General features: G+C 28.3%; 1 protein-coding gene across 1 annotated transcript in view; it reads right to left on the bottom strand.

Annotated features, from left to right (window-relative positions):
• The window catches only part of LOC107440268 (uncharacterized), a 177,401-nt gene that overhangs the window by 2,613 nt on the left and 162,082 nt on the right, over positions 1-12,706 (bottom strand). The window contains exon 3 of the mRNA XM_016053147.4: positions 3,032-3,203. Coding sequence (XP_015908633.2) covers positions 3,032-3,203 — 172 coding nt within the window. The remainder of the gene's footprint in view (positions 1-3,031; positions 3,204-12,706) is intronic.

Here is a 12,706-nt window from a genome sequence, read left to right as displayed (position 1 = left end):
CAGATAATAATTAATGCACTGATCAAATACTTCAAAATTTTTATAATTTTTTTGAAAAATTTGTTCATTTCTGAATAGGAGAAAACTTAACACTTTAGTTTTGTTGGCTAATGGGTAATCATCACATTAGAGTAGCCTTTTTTTTCCCTTCATAATTCATAAAAATTAAAAAATTTTAAAACTTAGGTTTATCTAAAGGTTGCCAAATAATTAACAGGATGTGTAGCGTTTTTGATTTTCGTTTTTTGCGTGCGTATTTTAGATTTTCATTTTTTTTAAATCTTTAAAGGTGTTTTTTTAATTGGATGTTGTTAAAAAGTGCTTAATTTCCCCTTTTCCACGATATTTTGCCACGATACACAAAAAGCGTGGTTTTCATTTTGTTCCTTTCAACATTATCACTATTGGATCAACCAGAATCCTTTTTGGCTTACTGTATAAATGCTCCAATCATTTTACATTTTCGATGAAAGCGGATTCCTATGTGCTTAAGCTGAGCTGAATTTGGTTGGAAGGATTCTTGCACTCTGTTGCACTTTTCCAAGAGATTCTCGAATTCAGACTTCATTTTCCGCCCTTTGAAATCGAACCGAAAAATTTCTGGAATTTCTGCTCATCATGGGGACTGACTAAACATTGCCAATTTTTTTTCTCCCCCTAATAGCAAAATGAAATTTTATTTCTCTTGTTAATTTCATCGTTAATGAAGCACCATCGTCTTCGTCACTGACAAGGCAATGGGTCTTCTCGCGCTATTCTATTTATAGATCAGTACCATAATCTTTGAACTTGACTTGGGGATTATTCACTAATTACGTACTATCAAGTGGGTCCAGAGAAGTCAATAATCACAAAGCTTCATCACCTCAAAACTTCTATCTTCCTTTTATTTAATGAAGATAACAATTGAGACTTTTAATCGTAGGATTTTTTTACCTGAGACTGTACAATTGCATTAAATTTAACTTTTTATTGTATTTTATTACTTTTAAAATTTTTCGTGCTAAGTTATTTAGGACGAAACTCAAGGCAATATTTTTATTAAAAAAAGTGTGAAGTATGGGGTTTTACACTATTTTAACATTTAGCAAATGCAGTAAAAAATCTTAATTCAGATTTGTCATTCCAAAAAATTTAATTCATATCTTAATGATTTGATTTAAAAAACAATTGAAACAAAAAATTCATCCATCTCAGATATGTTAAATATTATAAATGTAGGAACCATAATTTACCAATAATTTACTTCTGACAAAAATGTTTAGTTTCAATACTTATTGTATAGAAAATTATTTTAATTGATTTATTAAAGAATTATAGAACTAATAAACATATTTTAATAAAAATTTAATAGGGGCCATTCACTAATTTGCATGCGTAATACAAATTTATTAAGTTTTCTTAATTCTTTTATGGATCTTTATAAATTCAGTATGATCTATAATATAATCTTGTTAATGTTTTTGTTGAATATACTTTTATAAATAACTTTTATTTAAATCAATAAAATACACCCGTTAGCTTTTTTTAAAATTATAGTTTACTAATTATAATTTTGAATTAAAATTATTAATTTTTACGCAAATAAATTAGGTAATTATTAATTTAAAAAATAGAATGTGTGACTCAATATTGAATTGAATTAAAATTCTGCATAAATTGTTTTTATGGTAGCTAATATAATCAAGAGAAGGAGTTCTTTGTCAGAAAAAAGTTATTTTATCCTGATCATGTTAAGTTTTTGAACTTTTTTGAAGAACTTTTAACAATTGGATGGAAAAAAAGTTTTATTAGTGCGCATATCCTAATTATGATTTTCTTTAAAACAGCTTAAAAGGAAAGAAAAGAAAAACCTTTTGAAAATTGAAAGAAGTCTTAGAAAATTGTCAAAAATCATGAAATTTTGAATGATGTAAACATTGCATAATTAGTAGTGAAAATCAACATGGTAAAGGAAGAATCTCATTTTGAAAAAGGAAAAATTAAGCAGTTTTTAAAATCTCCCAATGAAAAAAAGCACCTTAAAGGGCTTTTAAAAAACGAAAATCGAAAATAAGCACCTTTAAGCACTTTTTAAAAACGCTACGCACCCTCTTTAAATACTGCCCTTTCAAAATATTTAGTTAATAAAATTTCTCTGTGAAAAAAAAAATCAATGAATGACCTAAGAAATATACAATGCAGGTGCATGAGGTAGGGGTAGACTAACTTAGGCAACTGGCTGTACTTTCATTCTTGATATTAAAGTTTTAACAAATGAGTAATCCAAAGAAACTTAAATGTTTCGTTCCCCAATATATTGACATAGATTTAAAAAGTCTCACCTAGCTCTTTTGGTATTTATTATTATTTGGTTATTATAATTTAGTTATTTTATTATTTGGTACATTTGTGAAGGTAATACACACAAAAGTTTGGATTTACTCTTATGGGGAAGGATTTTTAACTACGTTTGTTTTTAGTTCCATTCATGCAACGTCTGCCTTACTATTTTTTTTCTTTTTTTTTTTTGAGATGTTAATAAAAATCAAACAACCTGAATGATTTTTTATATCATAATCATATTTTCATGTAGTCTGTTCCACATGACGAAGTACCCATCTAATTTACATTAATTATTAATTACTGTAAATATAAAATCAAGCACAAAAGTCTTCTTTTAAATAAACATACACCATTTGAAACTTAAATTCTTTTTCCAATTGAGAACAAAAAATATTGTAAGAATGCTGTTTTGCCTTAAAGAAATTCAGAATAACAATGGTTAAAATAACAGTAAGTCTAGTTTTAGTTTCTTATTCTCGTCCGCAGGCTAAATACTTAACGCTCATTTAAACTATTTCCATTCTTAGTAATTTAATATGCTGGTTTCGAGTTCTATCCACTGTCGTCTTAGAAACCCCTAGTGAATCAATCCAATAAATTGACAGCTCAGAGCTTATTTCTCCTGAGCGTAGCAAAACAACCATTCATAAAATTGTTAAATGTTAGTTACATATATTAAAGAAGAAGAAAAAATATGTATGCTTACTTCTAATGGCATTAGTGTCTGGCTGCCAGCAAGATGACTTTGAGGAATTCTGGTGGGATGGTGATTAATAAGAACATCTTCGTAACTGACGCCATTGGCTGTTCCAAGCTCTCCCATGTGACCAGGTTGTTCATTTTTACAAGGCAAAAGATTCTGCGCTTTTGTTTTGTGCCTGCAAGATAAAAAAAATAAATAAAACAAAGCAATTGATAGCCCGCATAACATAAAACTAACTTATAGTATAAATTAGCTAAAAATAATCATATTTACGATAATAACATTTTGCCAGTAAATCCTCTATTGGTGTATATTTTAATTTTACAAGGCGAAAATGTTGGCTTCTTATTTTGATCGAAAATGCGAATATCGATCAAATTAAGCTATTTATTAATCACTTGAAAATGCAACAATACATAAATAACATGTATCAGTCAACATTGCATATCCAATTAATATTACTCAGCCCAGTCACATTAATGAGACAACCTGTCAAAAGCCAAAATAACCACGGCTACCTCTTATGGCTCTCCACGGCTTGATGATCATTAGTCAACTCCATCATAAAAAAAATAACTCTGAGAAAGTGCACTTTTGCATCTGGTTTCGTAACTTAATCAATTAGCATATTTGATGAGATCAACCCTTAGAACTATTAAGATTGGCATATTAGAAAATCCAATCATTAAAATAAAAATTAAACAGGATGCCATCCTTTTTTTTCTTCCATTGTACAAGCTACTGGATACCATAATTTGTATCCAGTTGCTTGTACAGTGAACTAACCGCAATAGTATCTTATATATATAGTGCAACAAAGTTTAAAAGATAATTTGTTCACCCAATACACTTAGGACCTTAATACTTCACCGACCGTATGAATTGCACCTGAGTGTGTAAGCTAGCCACCGTGCTTATTTTAACAGCTACAACTATTGTCAAACGGGTGATCTCTCTGATCGGTCTGCAAAGTGTTAGTCAAGTCCTTAAGCTAACTTATTTTAATCACTACTAATTCTATACTAGCCTGAATTTGGAATTTACTAATTAATACAACGAACCAAGAGACAGTGGCTGATGCAAACCTTTTTTTAAGTAACGCATGCGTAAACAATGCGATTGGTATCAGTTGTAGTACTAAAATAAATATAACATTGTGTGTCGAATTATTGCCAGTTCAGCGCTTGTACTTAATTCCTTTATTTAGTCCCTTTAATGACTATTCCTCTTAAGTTCATGATTTAAATATTGGTAAATGTTGAACAAATCGTGAAAACTTGCAAAATAAATTTGGCAATACACAATCTTAAATCACTTTTTTCACTTTGTTGTTAGACAATATCCTAAAAGGGAAACTTGGTTGACTTTTTATAAAGGTTGAAAAAGCACCGAATAACATTTTTTTTTTTAAAACAAAGCATAGAGAGAGAGAGACCTATCTTTGGTATGTAGTTTTTTTTTTTATCGATGATGTATGAACTTATAAAACTTAAGTATTCATTACAATTACTCTCATAAAAACCAATATCAATGGTCTGAACTATAATATACTGCAAATTTTCTAACTTTAATAAGGTTAAGGTGCTTGGTGAAATTTAATATCGTTTAAGAAGGATTAACTTGCATATGTTTCAATGTCCCATTTTGTCAAAGTTGCACCAAATTTGGAAGATATTATGGTACAATACTCACTTATATTTTAACGATGTAGATAACCTTAATTTTAAATAAGAACACTAATCGTTACAAATTTTGGAGCATTTTGAAGCATAATACCGTTCAAATTAGCTGCAACCTTAATTTGGTGCTCAGTTGACAACATCATACCTCTCAACCTTGATAAAACAATACTATAGCAGGGTTAAATTACTATTCTATAACGATACTAACTGCTTGAACGATAGCAGGGTTTAATTTTACACCGTACTTTAGGTTCGCAATAATACTTGAGTTTGAAAAAAATTTTGCTCCGTATTATGGTTCAAGGTAAAGATATAATGGTTTAACGTTGGTCCAATTTTTCTAAGAGTATCGGTTCAAAATTGAACAACATCAGTTGAAATTGAAATCGTAGAAGCTAAATCAACAATTAAAAAGCAAATTAGAACAAAATGGTATTTTCGGTGATCTGAGTAAAATTACGATGATAACAGAACACATTTAAAAAAAAAAAAATTTTGCATTTAGAATTTGAAAAAGGCAGTTTATTTAAAATAGATTAGAATAATTTGTGAATTTAATTCCAATAGCCGCATTTCGTTAAAAAGTTTTCAACTTAATCCATAACATAGTGTTAAAAGCAGGTAATGGAATAAAATATAGTTCTTGTTCATTAACCGTAATATTTTGGAAATGCTAGAATCAAATAATATTAAGCTGATATGAATATGCTTATTTAAATAGATTATCTCCTAACAGATATATCTAGGTTAGCGCTTTCAAACTAGAATTAAGTGGTTAGTTGCATGATGACTTCAGATTCAGTTTGCGATTATAGTAATTAACTGTAAATACTCGAAATAAAGCACCAGTAGGAAAGCTTCTAATCAACGGCATGGCATCATAGCTTTAGCTTTTGAAGCGGGGAAAATTCATCTCCACAGTTGAAGAAGTAATGATTTTTGGGCGCTGCGCATGGAAGAGCAGTTTTTGCCAGCAGTAGCAGTCAGAAAGAGAATGGAAACAATAAATAACTGTTGTGTGGAGGGAAATGGGAGTTATCCCCGCCTGAACTATTCTTCTGGGGACGATTCCCTCAGTGATGATGATACTAAATCTACAGTGGAAAAGAGCCTTTTTTTATTTTTTTTATTCTCAAGAACAGTCATTTCGAAGCTGAAAGGGGCCTCTCGTTTCTGGAACCGCCATAATTACAAATCTGAAGCGAGGAATGAATACAATGCCGTTCAAGATTTAACGAAGACTCGGAATTTTATTAAGTTATCCAAGAGGCTGAATTGTTAAACGAGGCCCAGACAGGCACTTTCAGTACGAATAAGTTATTGTTAGAGCCATCTACATTTAATTTAATACAAAAAAGAAAAATAATATTCTTTTGCAAATTTATTAAACATATAAATATTTAAAAAGCTAGGTGGAAACTCAAATGTTTAATGTTTTATATATATGGTAACATTTATAAGTACAGAAAAAGGGAGTCTTTTTTTCCATGCCCCTGGTTTAATCCCTTAAACAAGTTTAAAAAGCTTAATAGCTAATTGTGTAAACTAAGATATGCGCCACGAGTTTTCAGTAGGATGCTCAGCAGTACAAACCTGCTACACCAAGAAAAGAGAAAATTTATCTGCAGAGAGCGGGGTAAAATATTTGAATTAAAATGTTGAAATTTTAGGTTTGCAAGGCAAGAATACTAATGCACATTTTTCTACAATAAAGAATACTGCACTACTAAAAGGTAGTACTTATAAATAATTTATTGAAACTTAATTGGATAAGAGACAAGCTATTGATACAGTTGAGGTCAATATTTTTAAGTTCAGTTTAATTTTGTCTGTATCTTTTTAATTTTTTTTATTTAGAAATTTATTCTTAACGTTCGCCGCGCTAGATCTGTTACCGAGTTATTAATGTTTACAAAATTACAGGAACTATTACAAAAATATTTCTGGGGTCTATGTTTCGTTATTGGGTTCACTTCACAGATTAATTTTTAATAATATAATGTGATAATACAAACGTTTAAAAAAGGAAATGCTCTACGACGTTTAGGGAAATGCTAAGGCACTGTTGTTGTGAAAAAGTTTCATTACAGTGAAAACAAAGGAATTTTATCTAACTCTTCACAATTGGCTAGCAAAGCAAGAATTTGTTGATTAACAAAATGTCCCTTTTAAACCACGGCCAGTATTCCATAGACACAAAAATTTATATTACTATGAAAATTATATTTTTCCCAATAAGAATTTTAGTGGAAGTTTGAGTTCAATATAAACTTTTCGAGTTTTTCTTTGAAAATTCAAAAAAGACATTAATTTTTAAAAATAATTTATCGTTTGAAGCAGACGATAAATTATATGCATCGCCAAATAAAGTTTTCTTTCCTTTGAAATGAAATAGAAATAATTTAGTTTCCTCGTGCCCAAATTCACTTTTCAGAGATTTCACTAAGAAAGAGGGTTCAACTAGAATTAAAGTTAAATCATTCACTGAAAACTTTTAAGTTATTTAAAACACTGAGTTTTAAATTCTACTGCATGGAATTGTGCTGTTATTAAATTTATGTGGCATCACGAACGGGACAAAAATTCATTGCAATGGGGAGTTTACTTCCGAGATATTTTAGAATGTAATTAAGGTGATTTAAGAGCTCAAAGCAAAATAATCCCAATGCATGAAAATAAGAAAGAAAAGAATATTTTAAATAGGTAATGACACGCGGTATTTCTTAAATCAAGTCCGAATCCCCAAAAGGAAGCACATTAGGTTCTGTCATAATTGGAAACTTACAAAAGAAGAGGAGCAATTAGGGAAAAAGAATATGTTAATGTTAAAACGGAACGAAAAATTCTAATCTAATAAATATTCATGCATTGATTTTTCTTATTAAAAGCGAGTCGATCATATATCACTAAGAAAGGAACGAACTTTCTAAGCGCAGTTAATAACCCTTTTATAATAGCTTCCAATATTCCCTCACTTACGGCTAATAATTAATACTGAGCCTCGATTTGGCGTTATTTATTACAGTGGCTGGGTCATATATAGCGAGGGTGTCGTTTCTTAGAGCCAAAAATGAGTGTCTAATAAAAGGAACAAGATTTTCTCGCTCATTAAGAATAGCTTATATGATATCTACTTAGTAATTCTGAATAGGTTTGTCAGTAGCTAAAAATACAACAAATCTCCATAATTTTTAAGTATAAAAGAATTTCACGAACTATTATTTTAAGAAAGTTTCAACATTGTTCTAAAACTGTTCTTATATAATATAGGAATAGATAAACAGATTTAAATTATCAATACTACAAGCATTTGTTAGTACATGAAATAACTTTTTTGGAAAGAATTTTTTAATGTTATCTTACAATACAAATCAAATTTTTGCCTTTTACTTTAACATTAACGGGGTAAAGTTTTAATTATTATACTTCATTTAATTATAAAACTTTTAACCCATAGATTTTTAACCTTTTGACGCAGAATTTTTATTGAACACATTTTTCATATTTTGAATTAATTTAGGCCAAAATAAGTGAAAAATATTATATTTAGCCCTTTAATAATTTATGGTTATGAAATACAACATAAAATACCGGTGTTCTTTTCTGCGTTAAAGGTAAAACCGTCTCTTTTCAAATAATAATTTTTTTAAGTTTGCAGTTATTTATATCTAGGAAAAACTCTTATTCATTGTCCAAATTTAGTTTATTTACAAAATAAATTATTAATAAATTTTTGAATATGAGTAAAAAAAAAATTCAAACTTTTTTTTTGTATTAGTACAAATATAACTCCGATAATTTTACTGGTTTTTAGAAACTATGTATTAGACTGTTTTTTACAATTAAAAAAATACCAAAATATATTTTTGCTTGTAATTAGAGCGTCAGGAAAAAATATATAGAAAAGGAACACCGGTTTGACATCTGCGTTAAATGGTTAAAAGCCAAAAACGCAAGGGTAAATATTAAATAAATGGACATTTGATTTTCAAAACCTTATTGAATCAATATCTCTCATATTGAATCAATGAATTTTTGAATATCTAAAACATCATAGTAAATCTTCATTCAATACATTTTTGAATATCAAAATCTTCATAGTTATTAAAATTCGATTTTTTCCGCTGTCAAAAACGTCATTGTTAACATTCATAGATTTTAAAATGTCAAATTCGCTAAAGATATGTATTAAATCAATAAATTTTAGAATATCAAATGCGTTATGGTAAATATAGAACTTTTGAATTTCAAAAACTTCAGGGTAAAAATTGAAACAAAGGTTTTTTCTATATCAAAATCGTGGAAAATACATTCCATCTTCTCATTTTATTTTACGTAGAACAAAGACGTTGACTTTCATAATGGTCTTTTTGTAGAATAAGCTTATAGCTTGCATATAAATAAAAAGCAATTTCATTTACTGCATCCACGCTTTATGTGTCACTCAGTTTCGCTCTTCATCCCCGAAATTGAGACCTACAAACAACGGGGTTCACACTCCTGTAATTCGGTTCAGGTAGGATTCATTTTCCGCAATGTTAATCTAATTACAGTGAACGCACACCCTCCCGACTTAATGATCACTCCACCTCGATCTCAATACATTTTTTTTATCATCTTTTTTTAAAAGGTTTTTTTCCCCCTTTATTTTTTTTTATAGTGTCTGTTTTTCTCTTCTTCCTGTGGGGGGTATGAATGGGTTAAACGACGCTTGAAAGCTGACTCAACTTATAGTGGTGGATCGGGGGGTCGTTGAATGAATAGGTCCCTGGAGAATGGAGATTCATAACGCTCTGTCACTTCGGATCAAACACGCTGAGCTAGGCTTTGATTTGATCGGTTTTGTGGTTAATGTATTTAAAAATAAGACGATTTTTGAATTTAAAATCAAACGTAGGTTATAAACTTATTCACGGAGATTCTGTACTTACGAAATGGAAGGGACTGAGTAATTTTAAACTTAAATGGTGACTTGAACTTAAAATAAAATCACACTTTTTTTTTTTGCAACTACATAAACTATGATTAGGGGGTAGGATAGGGCAGTGTTTCCCAAGGTGTGGTACACGCACCTACAGGAGTACGGGAACAGTTTGGCGGAGGTACGCTTTCTTATGCGAAATATCTTGCAACAAACGAAAATTTGACAAAATTTTATTTAAAAACAAAGCTAGCCCTGAAAATTGACCATTACGTATTTTTCTATTGGCTATTTTTTGCAGCGTTAACAGTTAATAATTGATGGTGTCAACAGCCAGTTGTTATTTTTAACTTTTGTGCAATTTTTTTATAGTAAAAAATACATTAAATTTTTTTATTAGTGGTACATGGCGTTACGAAAAATTTAGAAAGGGTACACAAGTTTGGGAAACACTGGGATAGGGGAACCATAGATTTAACTAGTCTGTATTTCTAGTCTGTACTTAGAAATGACGATTTTTTGTCGTTCTGCTACTGGTATGGGATATGTGTTTACTTTTATTGTGATAGATTTCTGAAGCATTTTAAAAAATAATTATTTTGTAAGGAAATTTTTAGAACAATAAAATAATTAATTTAAATAATATTTAGTTGCTGGGCAAAACGAGTATTATGGAATTCAGCAAAAGATTGCTAAAACTAAAAATATCACTTTTATCCTCTTTTAAATATGTTGAATTAATTGATCAAGAAATAATGAAACTTTAGTTCATGTAGTTACTTGACAGAAGAATTTAGTAAAAGCATAGCTAGTTTTAACCCTCAACGGGGTTAAAACTAGCTTTGCCGCGTACAGTGAGACAAAAATCATTTTATTACTAAATATATACAATTAATTTAATTCTAATTAATTTTATAATTATACTTGGTGTAAAGAGTATTTAATACCGTACCGTTAAAGATCAAACATTCTTAAATAACTGATAAAGTAAATTTCAATTAAATATGCGTAATTTTGGGACAAAAAATGCATAATTCAGCAAAAAGCTAAACTTGAAATTCAGTTAATGTTAAATAGTTTTCAAACAAAAAAAAAATTAACTGTGCAATAAAATTTTAAAATAAAAATATTTATATATTTTTTAAATTATTTTAGGTCTGAAAAGAAAAGAAAAAAATTCCACGCCTATGAAGTGTTTTCCTATTTCAAAGCAATTGTACTTTTTCGGGAGAAAAAGATTCAAAACCTTAAGTTTTAATACTTTTAGTTTTTAAAATATTAAAAATATATATACTGAAAATCAACGATTTAAATATCTTTTATGAAATTTTTTTTTCTTCTTGAATTAAGATAATTAAGAACAAGCTATAAAAGCTTTCTCTTGAGACGAATGGTTTTTAGCAATTTAAAGAATTTTTCTTTTCTTAGTTAGGTGCAAGAAATAGGATTTAAGAAATTTAAAAAAAATTTTAAAATAGTAATATTGCACTCGTAGTTTTATAACATTTCCTAAATTATTTAAATAAAAGTAAAATAAAATAAAAGTATTTTTAAACAAAGAAAATTCTTTAATTAGATAAATTTTTTTGTATATAATTTAGGAAAATGTTACATTTATTCAAGTAATATAAAAATAATGGAACGTGAAGCGGTTTAAAAAAATTTTTAATTATATTTATATTTATGATTTTTCTATTTATATTTCAAACTCTCACGAAACTTTTAAGAACATTTTTGAACTTGTTTTAAAGACGCCATTCGAACTTATGTATTTATGAACAAGTCTGAGGACTATATATTTTTTTTGAAGGCCAACTGCATTTTTAAGTAAATTTGAAAAATGTAGTTTTTATAATTTTTAATTAGTTTTGTTACTTTTGCATTTTTAATTTTTTCTTTGTTACTTTCTTTATATAGGATAACGCTCTTCCACTATGCGTTTTAGCTGTTATATGTATAAATTTACCGCTGCAAAGATTGTTTATGTGGATATTAAGGGGTCACAGTACCTTTGCAACAATTTTTTAAAATAAAGGTATAATCATTCATTTTGAGGATGCTTTACATGCTCATTTAAGTTATAATCAATAATTTATCTTCATAAAGTAATTAAACTGTTGAATTTTTTTAAAATTTTAAAAAAGGTTGAAAAAACTCTAAATTTTTAAATCCCTAAGGCTTTTTTATTTTAACATATTTTCAAAAAAAGTTTTTTTCATAGTGTTTGCAATATTTATCTTAATAATTTTGTGCATTCATTTGTTGATATTTCAATTAGAATATTTTTAATAGATTATTTTTTAAAAAAGTAGAAAAAAAAGTGTAAAAATTCCTGTTAGGTATATATAACATGCCGTAAAAATTGTAATACCTCATAAAATGCTTATTCCATGCACAGTTCAAATAAGTGTATTATCCTCAAGATAAAAAAGTTTACTTCAAAGCTTTATCTTAAATAGAAAAAATTCCTTAGGGATTTAATTAAGATTAAGACACAAAATTATCATCTATGCGAAAAAGCACTTTAAAGTCGGACTGCTGAGCAAGTTTCTGTATTAGAACAATTTAAAATCATTCATAACTTTTTTAAAAATGTAGATAGAGAGATGATTTTTTTTCTGTGCATTTGAAATACTTTGAAGTTTTATTATAAGCAATAAAAAAATTTTTGGTATTTTCGTCATTTTTTGGGTACTGTGACCCCTTAAGTATGTGGATAGAAAATTTCCTTTAAACTTCGCGACTGATTTTTTTAAAATTACAAATAAAAGTTATTTGAAAGTAAAATATATCTATTTCATGAACAGAGTGTTCTGCAAAATGTGCATTATTTTAAAATCCTTTACAAAAATCAAGTTAAAGAAATACACACACATTGGAAGTTGGAAACTAATATTTAAGTGACGGAAAAACAAAAAAGTAATCACTAGTAAAAAGGTGTAGTTAATACTAAAACCAGCGTAATTGCTCAATGAAGATTAAATATATTTCTAATCATTTTTCTTTCAACTCCTCTATGTTTTATCCACCAATCAAACATGTTTTGATATTTTTTAATCTCTTCTTTATTAATTC

This window comes from Parasteatoda tepidariorum, chromosome 6, assembly GCF_982258835.1.
Source record: "Parasteatoda tepidariorum strain Cologne lab strain chromosome 6, Ptep-v5.0, whole genome shotgun sequence".
NCBI classification, from domain to species: domain Eukaryota; kingdom Metazoa; phylum Arthropoda; class Arachnida; order Araneae; family Theridiidae; genus Parasteatoda; species Parasteatoda tepidariorum.
The sequence above is the reverse complement of the archived record's forward strand: the minus strand, read 5'-3'. Positions and strand labels throughout refer to the sequence as shown.